General features: G+C 47.1%; 1 protein-coding gene across 1 annotated transcript in view; it reads right to left on the reverse strand.

Moving 5' to 3' along the window:
• Positions 1 to 3,544: 3,544 nt before the first annotated feature.
• Positions 3,545 to 20,064, reverse strand: part of ABCA12 (ATP binding cassette subfamily A member 12) — a 77,484-nt gene continuing 60,964 nt past the window's right edge. The window contains exons 40-54 of the mRNA XM_062506659.1: positions 19,808 to 19,913; positions 16,358 to 16,412; positions 15,471 to 15,648; positions 13,207 to 13,322; positions 12,297 to 12,456; positions 10,796 to 11,064; positions 9,970 to 10,180; positions 8,362 to 8,471; positions 7,661 to 7,805; positions 7,408 to 7,542; positions 6,524 to 6,627; positions 6,176 to 6,268; positions 5,623 to 5,728; positions 4,868 to 5,005; positions 3,545 to 3,664 (exon numbers count right to left, since the gene is read on the reverse strand). Coding sequence (XP_062362643.1) covers positions 3,545 to 3,664; positions 4,868 to 5,005; positions 5,623 to 5,728; positions 6,176 to 6,268; positions 6,524 to 6,627; positions 7,408 to 7,542; positions 7,661 to 7,805; positions 8,362 to 8,471; positions 9,970 to 10,180; positions 10,796 to 11,064; positions 12,297 to 12,456; positions 13,207 to 13,322; positions 15,471 to 15,648; positions 16,358 to 16,412; positions 19,808 to 19,913 — 2,046 coding nt within the window. The remainder of the gene's footprint in view (positions 3,665 to 4,867; positions 5,006 to 5,622; positions 5,729 to 6,175; positions 6,269 to 6,523; positions 6,628 to 7,407; positions 7,543 to 7,660; positions 7,806 to 8,361; positions 8,472 to 9,969; positions 10,181 to 10,795; positions 11,065 to 12,296; positions 12,457 to 13,206; positions 13,323 to 15,470; positions 15,649 to 16,357; positions 16,413 to 19,807; positions 19,914 to 20,064) is intronic.

A 20,064-nucleotide genomic window follows, 5' to 3' on the forward strand; every position in this document is an offset into this window, starting at 1 on the left:
TGTGACCATGCTGGGAGGGCTGCCCTGACACTGCTGTCTCCATGAGGGCTATTGGGGTGTCTTGGCTTGCAAAGCAGGATATGACCAAAAGTATGTATTCTATCAGTATCTGTTAAACCAGGTCCAGCAGTATTCTTTATCTTTTCCACAACCCATCCTTCCTCCAGGAGATATCTCCTGTTAATGGGCCATTGAGTCCCACTGCATGGCTGAGAAAATTCCATCATCCCATTGGGAGATGCTCCACCCAGGGGGAGGAGCCAAGCATTTCCTACCTAGATAAAAACTGGGAATTGGAACATCAGAGCAGCCTTTTTGCACTGGATTCCAGAGGAAAACCAAACCTTTCCACATCATCACTGAACCTTCACAGGAAAACTGCACCCTTCTACAGGAGCACTGCTCCAACAGAACCACATCTGTCATTGCAGGAGGAGTGCAGCCACCATTTAATGGGACTGCTACCAACACTCTGACTGACTGACAGGGTCTCAGGTTGTATTCTGACTCTGTCAGCGTTTTGTCTTTGTTTTTTTTCTGTAATACTGTATTTCTATTTTAATTTTCCTAGTAAAGAACTGTTATTCCTATGCCCATATCTTTGCCTGAGAGCCCCTTAATTTAAAAATTCTAATAATTTGGAGGGAGGGGTTTTACATTGTCCATTTCAAGAGAGGTTTCTGCCTTTCTAGTGAGGGGCACCCTCCCCATAGGTGAGGATGGGGAGTGACCCCATCCTTCCCCTGCCCTGTAGACCCTGCTCAAAACCTTTCAGATGCTCATCAGTGGTTTCTCAGTCGGTGCTCTGTATTCCTGGCTACCCCTGGAATCTTCTCAGGGAGACAAAGAGGTGATGGGAAGAGCAGAGCTAGTGTTCAGAGGCAGGAGAATGCTGGCTTCCAAGGTTTTTGCCTCAGAATTGAGCCTGGAGTGTGTCCTACCTCCAAAACGGACAGGATGAATTTGAGGCTCTGCAGGGAATGGGGGTGTTTGTCATGTGGCACGAATGGTAATTCAGCCCCTGGTGATGTTATATACAGCCTCCATGCCAGATGCTTCCAGCCCCCAAATGGTTGTAATTGCTTCTCCACGGGCCTCAGTTAAATTCCCCCCAGTATATAAACTCTGGCTTCCTTGGACCAATACCCACAGACTTGATTGCAATAGCAGATGGTTTATTTTTACCTGCGAGTGAGAACGGGGAGCGTAGATCATGGCTGTGACACATTTCACATGGAGCAGATGTTTCTATTAATGCCAGAACTGGGTGGAAATTCAAAGGATGCTTTTTGCTTTTTTCCCCCCTCAAAACTATTTTACACAATTAAATTGCAACTTGCTGAAGTATTCCAATGAATCACTTCCTTTTTGTTTTTTTTTCCCCTGTTTGATTAGTAGGCTCTAAAGGGACAAAAGAATAGTTTTGTATCAGTCTCCCTCAATTACATGTAAAGTACATCTGGACAGAGTCTGAAGATCCATCTTTCACTGGCAGTTGCAAAGCCATCAACATAATAAAATAATACTCTGATTGGTATTACAAGGCTGCATTTAAATCATTGGCATTCATGCTCCAAGTCCTTTGCAGGGAGCACAAGCCCTCCATTAGAGAAAAGCTTAATTTTATACTGTGATCTGTTTAAGATGTGCAATGAGAATGAGAAAAAAGAGCTTTTGCAGAGCTGGAGATATAATAATAGAAACTACAATGGATGTCTGGGCAGCATTTTCAGTCACTTATAAACTGCAGGTGTCAAATGCATTCTGGAAAGAAGCTGCATCCCGGTTTTAATTACAGTCAGCAGGTTGAGACATCATTCAAAGCTTGATAATACTTTGAATCCATAATAAAACTCCTTCTGCTAGCAGTAAGAAGTTTACACCAAGACCAAGGAGAGGATGTGACCTCCTTGCAGCAGCTAAACCTTGAACTTCAGTATCCCACTGAATATCAAGGGTGTTTGGGATTTTACAAAGTACCTACTCCTTACACGATTATCACAGCAAACCCTGGCACCACGAAGGAGCTGAACTAGTCAAACTTATGGTCAGGGTAACAAAGATGTGTCTTTGCAGCTTTCATCAAAGGTTCCTTTGACTCAAATTAGTTTGGGGTAAGGGAATAAAGGAAAAAAAAACAGAAAACACCTGGCTGGAATTGTATGGGTGAACCCAGGTAAGTAGTATGGGCCACTCCAGGTCTCACAAGGTAAGGCTTTATCTGCAATCTGTTTTACCAGCAACAGCAAGTTTATTGAGCTCAGAGTTCAAGTTCATTTTGTGCTTGAAGGTACATCAATGCCCTGACCCAAACCTGAGTCTTTGGGGCCTTATGCTGATACATATAATAAAGAATCATATTAAACTATTCTATTAATCATTCTGGGGAAAGAGAGCAGGATGTGTGTGGTGGTGCGCTGAACTCAGCTGCTGGGGGCTGCTCTCAGAAGTGGGCAGAGCACTCCCTTAAAGCCAGCAGGCAGAGTCTTTGAAGCAGGAGCTAATGATACCTTATTATGTGGGAAAACACAGCTCCGGAGTCATGGGGGCAGCCAGCACGTGGGGTTGAGGAGGAAGGTCACTGGAGAGGACACAGAGAGGCAAAGCTGCTAGAGATGGAGGTGTTATGAGCAAGGGGGATGCTCCTGCTTCTACTGTGCTCAGGAAAATACAATCTTATGAAGCAAAGAGCTTCTTCCTGTCAGAGCATTCAGCCAACAGACCTGCCCTATACCACCCTCAGCTATACCAGAGCAGCCCTGAACTCCAGCCAGGAGAAAGGGGCTCATGGGGGAATCATCTCCCACTGGGTACCAAAGCCAGGAACTGCCTGGGACCAAAGGGCTCACTTGAGGAGTTACACAGAGCTGGAATAAGCTACAGGAACAAACCAAAACCACTGGAAGCACTAACTTATAAAATAGTTATATTTGTGCTGACATAACCAGATAAGCTCTATGTCATTACCAAAGATGGCCCCCACCAGTGGCCTTTGTGACTGTCAGTACATAACATTTGCATCCTCACAACCCCTCTGTGAGGAGGGGCAAGGCCATGAGCCCCATTTCCCCAGGGCAGAGCCTGTCAAAACCTAGCCACTTTCCCTCAGTCACCCGGGAGGTCTGCTGCTGAGCAGGCAGTGGAGTGTGGGCTTTCCTCTGTGCCCTTGGGGCTGCTCTGTGGTCACACACCCTGCACTGCCCACAGCTCCTCTGCTCCATCATGGCCACATCTGCTGTAAGCAAATGGCCACGAGCAGCAGGTGACGTTGTCTAAATCCTCACAGCCACTACAGTGATCATAAAACAAGAATTGGGGGGGTGGGAAAGAACCTGTGGAAAGACCAATCTGATTTGTAACCAAGTGCCAGTCTCAAACACCTACCATGTTCCTAGTGACATTAATTAAGTGCATATCAAAAAAACAAAGTACTTTAAGAAAATGTGACTGCTTATCTCCATCACCCTAAAATCACTGAAAGCAGGGTTGGAGGGGCTGTCAGGTCTTTTCCCCAGCTTCTATGATCCTGTGTGGGTGGATCCCTTCAATAGATGGAGCTTATGGTGCTAGCTTGGCTACTTGTGTCAGAGCTGTCCAGCGTCACATCAGGACCTGCGTCCGTGCCATCAGGATCTGCTTGATCTTTAGCAAAGTTGATGAAAACCTGGAAGTTTAAAGGCAAACACTCAGTATGTGACAGCGTAAATAATTTATGATATGAATGAATATAAAAAAGGCATGGCTGTTCATCTGAGTGTGAGTGCTTAGGGATGGATTCACGCTGAATTTGAGAATTGCAAATCGCTGGGCTTCCATGGGCTCATGTAAATAAATGGATATGCACTCCTGTACTGCAGAATCAACAGCCAGGATCCAAAGGCAGAGATTCCTGCACAGAATCTAATTGTCCTGCAGCTCAGGTTCCCGAAGCACCAGCGAGGCAATGCCCATGCAGTGGCTCATTTCGATCACACTGTAATACAGCCCCATTATTACTTCATAAACCCATCTGTCTCTGTGTAATTGACATCTGTGCATGCACAACTGCAGAGTATAGAGAGAGGTGTATAAAATCACACAGAAGAGCCTTCCTTTCAACAGCAGCTAATGAATACAGAAAGGACTCTTACCAGAACACTCCCTGCAATCACATTTGCATATTCACAAATCCAAGCTGTCCTCCCACAGTATTTGAGCTGGGGCTTCCTGTGCTTTGTCTGCCTGTTTCTCTCACAGCCACTGCCCCTTACTGGAACAGCACTGAGGAACTCCCCCCCCCAGACTGCTGTGTCACAATCCATAGCACTGCAGGGCTGCAGCTCTGTTCCTCTCTCTGGGACAAACCAATATAGTCCAAGTGCTGATGCTCAACAGGGTGATTTCTTGTGGATAGGCCTTGTGACAATCCCTTCAGTTCATGTGCTCCACGAGGATTTTGCTGACATTGGGAATGTTCTTCCAAGGGAAAATGGAATGAACCCCAAAGCTAAGTTCGGAGTAATGCTAAATGAACTCCCAACCTGAAGAGTGAAATGAAGCATATTTTCAGTACTGGTGGAAAGCCTAGCCCTGAACTTGGGGGTGATTCATAGCCCTGTCCTTCACCCACACCCACAGGGCTCCTGAAATCAGCAGTGACAGAGGTAAGAACAGATCCTTTAGCTCCAGGCAGCTTTCTGTGTGTTTCCCTAGCACCAGCAGAGGTACCTGGAGGCAGCAGTGCTGATAAAGTACCCCCAGGAGGAATATAGATGGAAATCCCTTTCAAACTGTAGTCTATTGTGTGCAGCAGTCCATTATGTGTTACCATCAGTCTGCTCCCCTGTTAGCAGTTTTAAATGGATGGCCTCACATTTTAATTCCTTACCTCCTCCAACGTTGTCTGACTCACAGAGAAGTGCCTGATGTTGAAGGCTGCTTTGCTGCCTTCCAGGAGATCAAATATATTTGCTACCCCTCCTGCAGAGACCGGGACGTGGTACTCCACCATCCTGAAATGCTGATCCTGTGGGGACAGGAGTGGTGGGGGAGAGCCAAGAGCCAACAGATCCAACAGCTGGACCATGGGAGGATGAGGGGGCAACGGCTGTGGTGTCTTTTGAATGTTATTGTCTGGCAGTGACCAGTGTTTCCCCACTGGGAGTTCTTTTGGGGAAGCATAACTAAACTGCAAGGGTGGCCACAGCATTTTCCAGCTCCAGGTATGCAGTTTTGATTCATGCAGAGATTGGGTTACAGACAATTCTAATTGATTTGTGACCCCGTTACTCTGGTTTTACAATTACTCAGTTACCAAAAGTACTGGAACCATCTCTTTACCTACTGAACCTAAAAGGGGTTTCCATCCATTCCAGGCTTCAGTGGGAAGGGTATTCCCAGGGCTGAGGATCACCTAACAGGTTCCTTACAGAGTCACTGCAGCTGTTTGGCTGATGTTACTTCAACCACCAGGAACTGGAGTGCTCCAGCCCCGGGACAATGTAGCTGAGAGCACTAACAAGTGTGACTCAGAGCTCAGATCTATGTGCACAGTATGTCACAAGATGTCCAGCTTGCAAGGATCTTCTTGGTCAATTTGAAGGGATTTTGAAAGCCTCTCCTGAAAGCATTTGCCCTGCTTACCTTCAGGCAAGTATTTGGGAAGTGCGACTTCATGAACTCTGTCAGTGTCTCAGTACAAACTGTGCTGCTGTTTAAGTGCATCTTCACAGTGAATCCTCTTCCAAATCTAGGGGAAAAAGAAAATCACAATTACCACTGTAGAAAAGAGAAAAAGAGATGAAGAAATTCCTTTGAGAGTGCTGAACAGTGTCTTTGGGGAAATCTAATCCAGGCACAGTGCAGCTTGAATGGGGTCAGCGCTGTTAACCTGGAGTGAAACTTAGTAAGAAGCCAAGCTATTGTTATAACTAATAAAACCAAAGCTCAACCCTAAGATGCATTTCTCATTTGTAACAGTGAACAGATTACTTTGGGGGACACATTCTGGGAAGACAGGCTGTGAGGGAGTAGAAAGTGCATTAGTTAACAGAGAATTTCAGTGGTGTATAAGGGACACGAGCCAGGAAAAGTCATTGTTTTGATAATACAGGTCTCATGTTCTGAGTACTCAGAGCTGTAGGTCAGTAACTCCAGAGGCTGTTCAGTAAAAGTGAAATAGTTTCATTTTACTGACCTGCTCTTGATGTGCTGCAAAGAGCCAATGCACTGGAAACTCCCATTCACCATGATGGCCAGCCTGGTACAGAGGGCTTCACACTCCTCCATGCTGCAAAACCAACCAAGAAACTCTAGTAAGCCATTGAGAAGGTATAAAAATATGGTTAAGTAACTGGAGAACATCACTGATCTTCCTTAAAGCGTTGTGGGTCTCTGTGGACACCACATTCAGCCACAACAAACCCCCAAACCTGTCACAGCTCAGTGCCCTGAAATTGTGCAAGAACCAGTGGGGAATGTGAGGGATGGGTCTTTCCACACTTCTGCTGACCCCAAAAAGGGAGACAGAGCAGCCCAGCCCTACCTGTGGGACGTGAGTATCACTGAGCATTTGTTCTGCACTTCCTCACTGATGATTTTCCAAAGATGGCGTTTGGCGTTCGGGTCCATTCCAGAGCTCGGCTCATCCTATTGGGAAAGAAAAGGAATGAATGGAAATTTGCACTCAAAAGTAAACAAGCCTGGGGTCAGGCAGCAGTTAGTACTGAGGGAATTCCTCCCTCTTCCTAATTGTATTGGGATATTTTATCTCACAAAGTAGCAGAAGCACTAGCAGGTAGTCAGAAGTAAAGGCAGCAGTGCTGGTTTTGACAGAAGTCGGGACAAGGGATACTTATGCCCACTAGGTATCCAACTTAATATTGGGAAGCCTGCTCACAGAGCTCTGCACACATACAGTACACAGCAAGTGGGAAAACTGCACAAAAAGGTAAGTTTTAGCAATGGGATAACTTCATGGAAGAACTAGAAATTCAGAGTGAAAGGCAAGACAGGAAGCCAAACCTAGAAAAGCAGTTATGTTCCAATCCCAAGGGAAGTGGCCCCTTTGCTCTTCTACAGTTTTGGAGCTTTGGATGCTGCTTTTCTTGCAAGGCTGTGCAAGTAAGCTGATAGAAATGAAAACCAAGATAGAGCTGGGAACTAGGAGAGTATAATTGGCAAATATATGGTCGGTTTTTGACCTCTAGAAGATGCTGCCAGAGAAACTGAAAGACTTGCCACTCTCTTATGCCCTCAAAGAAAATATGAGTGTTTGCTGGAACCTGAACTTTCCTGTGATGGTTTCTGTTGTCAGGCCAAGCACAGGCATGTGGGGAGTGTCCCTTAAGTTGTGCCTGGAGAGGTTTTGTGAGACTGTCCAAGGTCTACTGCCAGCCCAAGGACCACAACAAGACCCCCATTTCTTACCAGCAGCAGAATGGATGGATTGCCAATGAGAGCCAGAGCAGTTGACAATTTCCTGTTGGTGCCATAGCTGCACATAGAGGTGATTCTGTCCTTGTAGGCCATCAGGTTCAGCCGATGGAGGAGCTGGAGTACAACCTAGGGAGCAAGAGTTCTGCTTCCACAACATGTCCATCCCATGGATTACCACACTGAAAGACTAATTTAAAGGCTCCAAAGGACAAAAATGCTGCAAGTCAAGCCCCTTGTTACTCACTCCCTTGATGTCCCCCTCCGGGATGCCGTGCAGCCGAGCATAGTAATACATGTGTTCTTCTACAGTCAGCAGGTCATCCAAGGCATCCTCCTGAGGACAGTAGCCAAAGAGTGACCAGTGGGCCTCACTGATGTCATTCAAGGACCTGGGTAAGGAGGTTGGCACATCACTGTAAACACACTGAATTGCCAGCGCACGCTGGAATCAAACAGGAGGGAGAAAAGCCCTTTCTCTACTCCCTGCCCCCTTCTCCAACCCTCGAAGGAAAATGCAGTGGATCTGCAGAGCTCCAGCTTTCAGGCCCCAGTTCTGCAGAGGCTGCATGTCCAGTATGTAGCTCTCCAGTTACTGCCAGCACCTCAGGGGGCACAGCTGCCACCAAGCCTACACCTGTTAAAGAAAGCTTTGAGGTGAACCCTACTGGTGTCCAGGTCTGGCTTAGAAGTGGCATCACACCGCTGAGGATCTGAGCCTGATCCCATTTACAATGGACTGAAGTGGAACAAACACCACTGAACCTCAAAATGCAACTCCCTAGGAAGCAACCATGCCACCTTGAAAGGATGAATTCCCTGCCTTATTTATTTTTGCTCTGGTTTGAGTGTTTTATTTCAGACTTTTATATTTCTTTTCCTTTGCCACCCAGCCTTAAAAACTGCTCTCAGGTTGATTTGCTTCCCCAGAGATCATATCCTCCATACCCAGAATGATCCTGGACCCGCAGCCTTCCACTGGATGCTCCGATATCCCCTGTCAGCATCTTAAAGATTGTTGTCTTTCCAGCTCCATTCACACCAAGCAAGCCAAAGCACTGGGAAAAAAAAGTCAAAATGTAAACATGCTATATTTGTAATGCAGAAATACTGCTCTGAGATGGATGCTCAGTGCACCTTGGCCCTTCTTTCTCTGGCCCCTTGAGCAAGATGAATTGCCAGAGGAACTCAGATCATCCCAGTGTTGTAACGGAGGTTGTTTATGGTGCAATATACTCCAGCTTATATTAGGACCATTTGTTTAATATGGCAAAGAATCAAGGATGTGTCTCCAGTAGAGTAATTCCTTTTACTGCGAGGTGCATTTCTGCAGGAGCTCAGGCCAAATCCCCATTGGCTCATCTGTGCAAAGCCTCCCTTTGACAGGGACAGAGCTGCTCATGGGAATGGGGTGAGTGAGGTTTGGGCTGGTACTGGTTAAAACCTTGATCAACACAAGGGTTTTGTCACACAGAATCACCATAGCACTACCTTAATAGGATGAAGAACTGTCTCCCTGTAGCGTAGTTCCAGTATCTCATGGTAAAATCCACATTTATTGCTAAGGTTGGAGATACGCAGCTGTGTGTTGCATCAGCCATCACCATTGTGCTGATAATTACTGTTATTCTGCCATCATTAGTACTGACCAGCTGATGTGAAAGTCCTCCTGTGCTGGGGATGCACAGCAATCCATGGCTCTTCCCTACCTTGGTTCATACAGGAACAGGATCTGTGCAAAGTCTGCAATGCCTCTGCTGACAGGTGGGGAATGGTGCCCTAAATCCCACCAGTATCAGGGTGAATTTTGCTACAAGTCAGAGACCTCAATGCCAGAACTGGCCTAGAAAAAACCCTCAGCCATAAAGACTAGCACAGTGTACATGTGAGGATGCTGCCCTTTCATCTCAGTAGGACCCAGGCAATTAAAATAAATCAGGTGCCAAGGAATAACTCCAAGCTTCCCCACAAGTCATGTGCACAGCCTGAGGTAGAATCTGGTCTCCAGTTTCCTCTGGATCTCAGAGGTGCTCTGTGTACTCCTGTCTTTTCACTTCTCAGGGAGGCAACTGCACTGACATGACCAAAGGATGTTTTTTCTTTGGAGTTTATTTTATGTCCTAATTCATGAAAATGTGTGTTCAGCTGAAGTGATTTCTCTTCCCTGGATGGGAAAACACAAGCAGATAAGCCTGACTCACCATCTCCCATGCAGTTCAGGTGAGTAATTTCAGCTGGGCACGTTCTGCTGTCTTCATTTACCACCTGGTGATCCCCAGTGACCCCCCCTCCCCTGCCCAAGACTGCACTGTACAAACAGAGCATGCAGACATTTTGCTCTGAATAGAGCTCCATCAATTGCCATCCACTTTCCCTCTTTCTCAGGTCTTCAAATTCTTACTTGATGTCCCAAATCTACCAGGAACCTTTTGTCACTGCTGTAACCCTAAGAATCAATAAATGAGGCAAAGAAAGGAGGAGGCCAGAGCAGAACAAACCATTACAGAAGATGCCAGTGACACAGGAAGGTGCCCACAGCCTTCTCCCCTCGCTCACCTCCCCAGCAGGGATCCCAAGGCTGATGTTTTTCACTGCTGTGATGCGTTTGTGAGGGAGGTGGTAGATCTTGGTGAGGTTCTGGAGCTGCACCACATCGAAGTCAGCTTTGCCAGACTCCACCCGGCTCCTCTCTGCCTGGACATCTCCATCCTCTACGGCCATAGGTGGCAGAAGGGAGGCTTTACCATGGACTCTGTCAAACAGGAACCTGGGGGAGGGCACAGAGGGACATCCTCCAGCAACAGCCAACAGCTGGGAGCCTCCCTGGGAGAGGAGATCCCAGGGCATGCACACAATACTCAGATGTACAGTTTCTATTCCCTCCTGGTATTTGCTCCACCTGTTTTTTGCCCCTGTTTTTCAGCAAATATTCTGCAAATATTCTGGGCTGGAGCAGGTCCTCCCTTGTGGGCACACTCCTAATGCAGGTGACAGGCATGTTCTCACTCTCTGTGTGCACCCAGGGCAGAGGAGATGGGGAGAGCCAAACTGAGGAGGTTGTGAGTGGAATGACTGCCCTGACCTACAGCTGAGCATCCACCTACCAAATCCCGAGCCCAGGGCTGCTGTGCCAGCCAGCACCAACTTCCAGGGGACTCTGTAAACTACACCTCTGTTGGTTAATACTCTAATTACCAGCACTACTGCCAGAGAAAACTCACTCCACATTCACAAATTGCCCTGGAAATTTATGGGGTTCATAACTGACAGTGATGGTGTGGGAGGCTAGAATGAAACCACGGAGCTCTGGCCGGGGCAGTTCCCAGTGCAAGGCTCCAGGTGTTACTTGCTCCAGGTGTTACTTGCTCCAGGTGTTACTTACTCCAGGATGTTGTTCCAGACTCTCTGAATCATCCTGTCATGAACTGTGAGACGAATGGCAAAGAACACAGTGCCCTGGATGAACATGGCCAGCAGCTTGGACGTGGTCTTGTCCAGCTCAAAGGTTTTGTCAGGGTAGTCCACTCCGTAGGCTTTTAAGAAACCCAGCAGTGCCTGATCCTGAGACAGTTCAATCAATCCATAGCCAAAGCAGAATTGTGGGAACAGAAGGAACACATGCCTTAAATTTTCAGCAAGATCATGCAGGCCCTGGAAAAAAAACAAAGAGCAGCACAGTCAGTCACTGCTTTTATTCATGGAATAAATTCATAGGTTTTACTGTGGGACTGAAGTGTAACAATTACACTGGGATTTGCCTGTGTCTCAGAGCAGAGATAAATTGAGAGCAAGGAGCTCTGCAGACAGCTGGTTTCACAGGCACAAGGTCATAAAAGTCAACAGGCAGCTCTGAGGTTGTGATCACCCATAGTAAACAGCAGCCAGTTCCCAGGATGGTCCCTGCTGCTGCTCCAGCACCCAGAACCCACCCATGAGCCAGAGCTGAGTCCTTCCACTGTGGCCCCCGATCTGTCCAGCACAGCCTGCTCCCCTGGAGCACTGGCCTGTTTTCCTTGGACAAACATCTCCATAAAACAAAAGATTTGGCTTTTATAGACATAGAAAAGCTTTTCCAGCTAATTCACAGCAGAACAGCCCAGTGCAGTCTCACAGTAAAGAACTCTGGTACATATCTAGCAGAAGAAAGGATTAGTGCACAAAGCAAACTGGAGAGGCACTGAATGAGCATGGAAGGGTACTGACTCCCTGCCACTGGTCACAGAGGGATGAAAGGTAATAATAATTACTTATCCCTAAAATCCAAGGGGCTGCTGAACAAACTCGGTCCAGACAGAGAAAAAATCCAACCCAACTATTGTAGTTGCATTCCACAAAAAAAAGAAATCTATGTGGAAGGTGTGAATTTTTACCCCAGCCATTCCCAGGGAGATCTCTATTTAAGAGAGGGCTTTACTTAGGGAATCATCACTGTCTCTGGGTTGTTTTTAATCCTTGCAGGGAGAAGATGACTGCATGACAGAAGATGACTGAAATGACAGCTGGTGCTTGGTTAACTGCAGCACATGTCAGACTCAGAGCAGTGACATTCAGCTGTCACTCCCAGCAATGGTTTGAAGTGTCCATCAAAAACTTTTTATCAAGCATCTCCACCTATCTCCTGTCCTTCATCTTCTGTCACCAGGGTGGCTATAAAGAGAGTCCTCAGTCTTCTCCCTCTCTTTTCATGCTCTCCCCTCTGTCACCATCATTTCCTTCCTTGCTGGGGGTACAGATTTACAGACAAGCAAGATCCATACATGACTCATGTCCTGTCTGTAGAGAACCCCGTGAAATCCTGTGTCTGTGTCCAGGATCAAAGCCACCAAGCCCACAAGAAGCCTCCTGCTGTGTCACCACATGGTCAGCACTAGTGGGGCTCCTACCTGGTCCGTGGCCTTTTCCTGGGAGAGCAGGAACACAACTGAGTGAGTGATAATGGTGTTGATGCCGAAGAACAAGTTGACACAGACATAAACAATGAAGGCCATCCCTGTTTCCTTGAAAAACCCAGCCAGCAGGTACATCCAGGAAAACGATGCATATCTATAAATACCAACAGTGCAGAGAAAACCATGGTAACTCAAAGGCTACTTTGAAAACCAGCCACTGAAGACATCAGACAACATAGAATCATTGGATGGGTTGAGTTGGAAGAGAGCTTAAAGCCCATCCAGTTCCACCCCCTGCCATGGGCAGGGGCACCTGCCACTAGATCAGGCTGCTCCACGCCCTGTCCAACCTGGATTTGAACACTTCCAGAGCTGGAAAATAACAGTTCTGTTTTGGCATGTAACTACATTTCCACATTACAGAGCTTAAAGAAAGGAAAAATGCCTCTGTGTCTGTTAGAATTTGGAGGAAAGATTTATGATACATACTTTGAACGTGGAACCCCACCTGAAAACAAAGAGACTGGGCCTGGAGGATTCAAAGCCAGGGAAAGCTTGCCTAAGTTTTCCAGAATTGTGCTACTGCTGTTTATTTTGCTCTCTCATATTAAAATGCTCTTGAATTTTGCAAGAGGTCAGCAAGCATTTGCTTACAGCTTGGGCTGTTGCTGGGACCATAAATATTTTTGTATCCTCACCTAGGGTTTGCTTTGAATAAAGCAGGCATGACAGCAGTGTTTCACCTCCCTGCTCCTGCAAGGAGCAACTTAGTCACTGTTTGTGAAGGGCATGTTGAAGAGAAAAGCCCACATATTCCTCCCCTGGATCTCAGACTGCAGCAGCCTGCAAGATACAGTTCCTTACCCTGTGCAGTGGTATTTAAATAACTAAACTCCACACTTACCCAAACAGTAACAGCAGAAGAAATACTGCCACTAAGTTACTGTTGTTGCAGAAAGCTGGGATCTGGAAGGCTGAAATAACTCCTACTGAGAGTCCAATAGGGACCATAAAAAGTACCTGCAAAATGATATTAAAAAGATGTTACTAGGACAACAGTTCTGAAACACCATCCTACAACAATACAGAAGAAACACTGCCAGAACTGAACCTGGTCCCACAAATGCAGCTTGGTTTTTCTAAGGGAAACCAAACACAGGTGGGCTCTCAGTCCTCCCCAGATGAATTCCCACGAAGCCTCTTTGAAGAGGCAAAGCCTCAGCACTGAGGATTGTGGGCAGATAGTACCTTAAAAAAAAGGTTGTGAATGAAAAATACCCCTTAGGGTTTTCTGTTAGCCTTGCAGTCAGACCACTTCATTGTGCCCTGTAAATCTAGTCTTTATAGTGTTGAGTCAAGCCAAAGGCCAACCAAACATCTGCCTGGAGAGCTTCCTCTCTTCCCCAGCTTTGGGATTTAGCAGAATTTACTGGCAGGGATTCACTGAGAAATATCAAGTTGCCGAGAGCGCTGGATTAGTTTCAGCCCACTGAATCCTGACTCTGCAAGGACTCCGGGGATTTTTCCACAGGCTGATTTACAAATATGCAGTGCTGGAGCGAGGGCCTGGATCAGGCAGGCAGGCACAGCCTTGCTCCACCCTCCCCGCTGTGCTGCAGCTCGGGGCTGCCCTGCCCGGCCAGGCTGGGGACACGCTGCCCTGGGACCCCTTCCAGCCCTCCTGCAGGACAGGGGATCCTTGTGCTGCTGCCCTGGGACCCCTTCCAGCCCTCCTGCAGGACAGGGGATCCTTGTGCTGCTGCCCTGGGACCCCTTCCAGCCCTCCTGCAGGACAGGGGATCCTTGTGCTGCTGCCCTGGGACCCCTTCCAGCCCTCCTGCAGGACAGGGGATCCTTGTGCTGCTGCCCTGGGACCCCTTCCAGCCCTCCTGCAGGACAGGGGATCCTTGTGCTGCTGCCCTGGGACCCCTTCCAGCCCTCCTGCAGGACAGGGGATCCTTGTGCTGCTGCCCTGGGACCCCTTCCAGCCCTCCTGCAGGACAGGGGATCCTTGTGCTGCTGCCCTGGGACCCCTTCCAGCCCTCCTGCAGGACAGGGGATCCTTGTGCTGATGCCCTGGGACCCCTTCCAGCCCTCCTGCAGGACAGGGGATCCTTGTGCTGCTGCCTGCACTCATCAGCCCCTCCAGGCAGGCACTTCTGGCTCATATTTCCATAGGATTTCAGCCCTTAGCCCTCCCTTCACCAAACAGGGCTGGTCACCCAAACGTATTTGAAGATTTCCTGTTTCAGGAACTGATGGAATCACTGGGATTTTAGGTACCTGCAGATCTGCATCAACAGAAATTTGTGGGATAGGTGGAGCTGGTCACCACTGCATTCCAGCTGGCAATGCCCATGCTCAGGAGCTGAGCTTGGCTGCACTGCCCATTCCCTGTGTGAGGGTCTGATACCCTGCACCACAGGAAATGCAGAAGACACAAAGCACTTCAGCCTACAGACATTACATTTTTCCTCTTGGCCCAGCAATGCTTTCCAACAGTGTCATTAAACCTCTGCACCAGAAGGAAACTTAACTTCAGGAGGAAACTTCAGGAGGAACAAGGGCACACCTATGCCAGGGAATGCAGCATGGTGCTGGGAGCTCAACAAGGTACATCTATGCAGCACTGTGAAAAAGAACTGCTCAGGTCCTGCAAGGCTGCATTTCCTTGGCTTAAAAACTTTCTAACATAGACTCTTAGAGACAGCATTCAAGCCAGAGATGGGTTTTTGCCCAGCAGGGCTGTGTCAGCTGTGGGATGCCTGCTGCTGCCCCAGCCAGGGTTCCCACACTGGCTGTAGCCTCGAGCCCCAAAGCCTCACCCCAGATTTGTGGAGCCTGGGTGACAGCAGATCCAGGCCTGCAAGCTGTCAGAGGAGCAGCTGGCTGCTGGGATGGAAATGAAGCTGCAGCCTGTTCTGTGCTGCTCCTGTATAAATGTGCTGGGTGTTTTACACACACTCCAGAGAGCAAGAATGCCTTTACTTAGCAGAATCCAGTGCTGCAGTTCACATTTAATCGTCCCCAATGCCTTGGAGAACAATTACTACACAACACTCTTGGTAGAAATAAGAAGTCTAGGCAACCAATTTTAAATAAAGAACTTTTTTTCCCCTGTGCTGTGTGATGCTCCTCCTGGTGCATTTAGGAATGTGAATTATTTACCAGATCATAAACGAAGTTGGTCACCCAGTAGGTTGTCATCCCAATGCCTGAAATGTGCTGCAGCTGCTTGGCTTTGGTTTGGTGCTCCTTGACCATGTAGAGCACAAAGCTTGCTGTGGTGATGGAGTAGCCCACCAAAACAGACATGGACACTATGATGTCCAATAAGCTGTTGAGCCTGAGAGAAAAGGGGAGAAAAATGAATTTGGTGAGTGAAAGTGGCAGATTTCCCTCACAGTGAGGCTTGGTCAAAGCTCAGAAGCAATAAGGTCCTGATTCTGAGACAGCATCTTTTATAATCCTGGAATGGTTTGGGGCTGAAGGGACCTCAAAGCCCATCTGATTTCACCCCCTGCCATGGGCAGGATCACCTTCCACTATCCCAGGTTGCTCCAAGCCCCATCCAACCTGGCCTGGGACACTTCCAAGGATGGCCTCAGCACCCTCACAGAGGAGAATTTCTTCCTGTCTTTGCTCCCTTTGCTGATGGCAATGATGCCCAGCAAAAGGGACTCACAGCACTGAGCTGTGGTGCTGGACCACAACATGGAGTGGAAAGGCCAACAGGAAAATGATGTCATTATTAGTAGCAGTATTATTACTGTTATTATTATTATGCCCAAGCAGACAAATGTGTGAGGCTGTAACTGTGACCTCCAGAACTCCATGAGATCCTGCAAAAAAGCCCTCACAGGGTTTGGTGATCCCAAAGCTCTGGTGGCAAGTAGGACACTATTCATGCATAGAGGGAATGAACACAAGTGAGAACAGTTTCATCACTTAGTGAAAGATATCCAGTAATTTAGGCTGGTTTATGGTTTCCAATAAGCTGGTTTGCTCCTTTTAAAGCTGAAAAATTCAGGCATCAGCCAAATTAATCTTCTTACATTACTTGTTCTTGACTCTGTCCTCCAGGATATGGGTGAGCTGATAAGAAAATACCTACAGGAAAAAAAAAAAAGTAATTGAAAATGTGTCCAAATTAAGGCTTCCTTCACCAGCTCCTGATATTGACAATAATACAGAAAACTGAGAGAGAAGAAAAGCAGATCAAAAGCGTATTTGATCACACATCTCTGTGTGATCTTGGGCAGACATTTTGAGCATTCTCATTTTTCCTAGGACTTCACTTGGCTGCACAGCAGATCTGAAATCCAAACCCTGGGCCTTGTTCCTACACCTGTCTGGCTGCCAGCACCATTTCCTTCCCACACCTCAAATCAGGCATGTGTCTGTGGGCTGGATTCCAGCTTAGATTCCTCACCACTGACACCTTCAAAACTCATGAATACGTTCTATTTCAAAGCTGCTCTCTGGTGATCCCACCTCATTCCATTTGTTCTTTTATCACCAGGAACAAGTCTTTCCCTGCTGCCCTTCTCCATAACTGCTACCTGCCTGTGACAGATGTCCCTGTCCATATGGGGTCTGTGGAGGTAAGAGCAGAAACTCATGTAAGCTACAGACACTTCAGCCCCCAGTATAGCAGTGAGTTAATTCTGAACTATTCTGTCTTAAAAAGCTAGAAAACAAACAAACAAACAAACAAAAATATTTTGCTCAAAGTTACTAGCAAAAATGTAATTACCACGCTGGTAAGTCTCCTGTGATGTCTTCCCAAAAAATCCATTAACAATGGGTTTGTATCAGGCCCAAACTGCAACTGAGAAATTCTCTGCTGATGTGCGGATATCTTCAGATGTGGTTTAAGTACTCCTTCTCCAAGAAGAACTAGCTAGCCCAAAATATCCTAGTATTGTTCACCACAGGGTTTTTTCATGACTGGAGGCAATCTGTGCCCACAAAAGCAAAAGGAAGAACACAGAGGGGCTCTGGTGGGCCAGCAGTGCAGGTCTCTGCCTTGGCCCCACCAGCATGACAGCCCAGTCTAAGACTCCAGAACCTGACAAAGGGCTCCCATGTTTATGTGCCTAAAAGTGAGGTTCTCAATTGATATTTTGATATCTAAGTAAATGCTTCAGGGGGTGCTGGGGAACCTCCAGCTGCTCTTAAATCCTGAGATTTTCTAGAGCATGCCACCTGTGGAATTTAAACTCCTCACAGCCAGACCTTAGGAATGATGTGATGAGCTATTCCGGGTAATTTTCTTTAAGAATGGGCACTCTGACGGGGGGACCAGAAGGGAGGAACCTGAGGGTTTAGCTGACCAAATGCCATACTGACCAAATGAATTTGAAAGAGAGGATTTAATCAGAAATTAATTTTGGAGAGAAAAAAAACTCCAACCAAACCTCAGTCTTGTCATCAGTGAGAGAAATGGGATTAAAATCTTGGACTGCTGATAAAACCATACAAACAGCCAGGAAATATTTCCCCTCTCCAAAAGGGAGAGAGAGAAGGAAAGGTACTGCCTGTCTAATCTGTTACTACTTCACTATAAAGCCATTTTTCTTTACTGGAGCTTAGGCTAGAAGTCAAAATTTCCATTTCAATGCTTCCTCCTTTTTTGCTAGCTGGGATTGAGAGAAGAAAAAGCACAATATACATAAGTCAAAAGCTATTATGACTTGCTTAGTGACAGGGCAAAAAGCTTTTTATGTAATTTTTTTTTTAAATACACCCAGTCTAACTCAAACCTCTAAAGCAGGACTGGCACCTCTTTCTGACTGCTGAAGTGACAACACACTTTTATCTGGCCATTTCAGTGGTTCTTAAACCATCATTTCTTTGTCACAACAACAACTGGGTTGAGCTGCCAGGAGTGTACCCCACAGAACGTGCCTTCAGTTGTATTGCAGACTGGATTTACTCTACCTCAGGGGAACCAGCCTCATCCATTCAGTTTATTTCTGCCCTTCTCTGGCTTGGATGATTAGTGGGAAGAGAATTGTCTGTCTGGTCATTTACTGCTAAGCATTTCTTTCCAAAAACATGTAAGCAGTGGGACAGATGGAACAAAACCTGCTGCTATTCTTTCCCCCTGAAAAATGCTATTTTGATGGTATAAAACTTTCCCTGAGACAACTTTCTGGCTGTTCACAAGAACTTCTTGCCTTTGCTCTTGCTACAGCATGTGTTGGGAATACAGAGACAGGCCAAGGAGCTTCACTGCTTAATAATTCAGCTGCTCTGGGATGTTCCTGCCTGGCTGGGGTCTCCTCTCTCAGCAGCTGGGCTGCTGCTCTGTGATGTGTGAGCTAAGGGCACACTGCAAACCCCAGAGGGGAGAGACAGGGCCTGTTTGAAGGGATGGCCAGGTCAAGGCTCTGGTGTCACTGTCTGTGAGCTGAGCTGGCTGGGAGGGGAGTCTTGGTGCAGTGGTGTGAGCTGGGAAGCAACACATGCTGGGGCCCACTTGTGATCAGCATCTGCTCCTGCTGGAATTCAGGGTGTCACTCTCAAAGCTGCAGGCCAGATGCCTGCTTCCATCATGGCTCAATTCAGACATGTCCTGTGAGCCAAGAGACACTGTCACCTGTCCCTGCGTCACCAGGGACAGCAGCCCTCTGAGGTGAGCAGGGCTAGGCCTGGCCAGGACATGGCTGGAAGGGCACTGCTTGTCCAAGAAAGTCAATCAGGAGGATGTTGCACACAATTGCTGCTCTTGGCAGAGGAGAGCCCAAAAATCTTTGTGTAAGAGTTCTCAATATAAACCTCTCTCTTGTCTCTGCACCCTGGCCCTTTCTGGAGGCAGACACACCTACAGACAGGTTTGTGCTCACACTGCACTTTGAAAGGAGCTAAGCTGCAAAGGGAAAGGCAGGTGCCCTGGTTTACCAGCAGGAATTTGGGTCACTGCAGTGTGTTATGGAGGAGAAGCTATGAGGACCCCAAATAGCCCCTCAGCACTCCTTGGATCTGTGTATGTCAGGTGTCAGAGGAAAACACAGCTAAAAATTACATATCTCATTTAATCTCACTCTCCCCACTCTCACTCAAACCCAGAGACACAGATGCCCACACACCTGGGCTGCTCTCAGCAGAAGGGTGACATATTAAAATTTCCTAATCTAACCCACCCCTGGAGACGACCTAGAGCTTTTCTCTGCATAACTAATGGGCACCTATCAAGAGACAGCCCTTCCAGTGCCACATGAGAGACAATAAATCAAACAGCAACTGCTGGCATTTCTCAGATGAAACATTTTACATAGGAGCTGGGGTCCTCCCTGTCCAGCTCCCCTGAGCATCTGACTAAGACAAATGAACTTTGTGATTTATTCATGCTTTTCAATTCTGTTTTGAAAGGAATTGCAGAACAGTGAATAAAGAAATGGCCTCATTGAAGTCAAGGTAAGTGTTGTCATTGGTTTCATCAGAAGCAGGATATCCCTCAAAAGGGGAGAAGCTATCTGCTTATGTAAAGGGACACTTACCATATCTGGAAGTCTCATTTTTTGGCAAGTTGGCTCGAAGAATGAAGTTGTTCAAGCTGTTAAGATAGGCTGGGAGGCTGTGATAACCCTCAGGATTGTACCACACCTGCACACAATTGAAAATTTGAAATAATTTCGGAGTTATTACCGACAACATGTTGGTTTGTCCTGCTTCACTTGTGCAAACTACCTCAGATTTCAGCCCTGGTGCTTTACAACATTTTCACTGAGCTGAACCAGAGAAATGGGCATATCAG

Source organism: Cinclus cinclus, chromosome 21 (assembly GCF_963662255.1).
Source record: "Cinclus cinclus chromosome 21, bCinCin1.1, whole genome shotgun sequence".
NCBI classification, from domain to species: domain Eukaryota; kingdom Metazoa; phylum Chordata; class Aves; order Passeriformes; family Cinclidae; genus Cinclus; species Cinclus cinclus.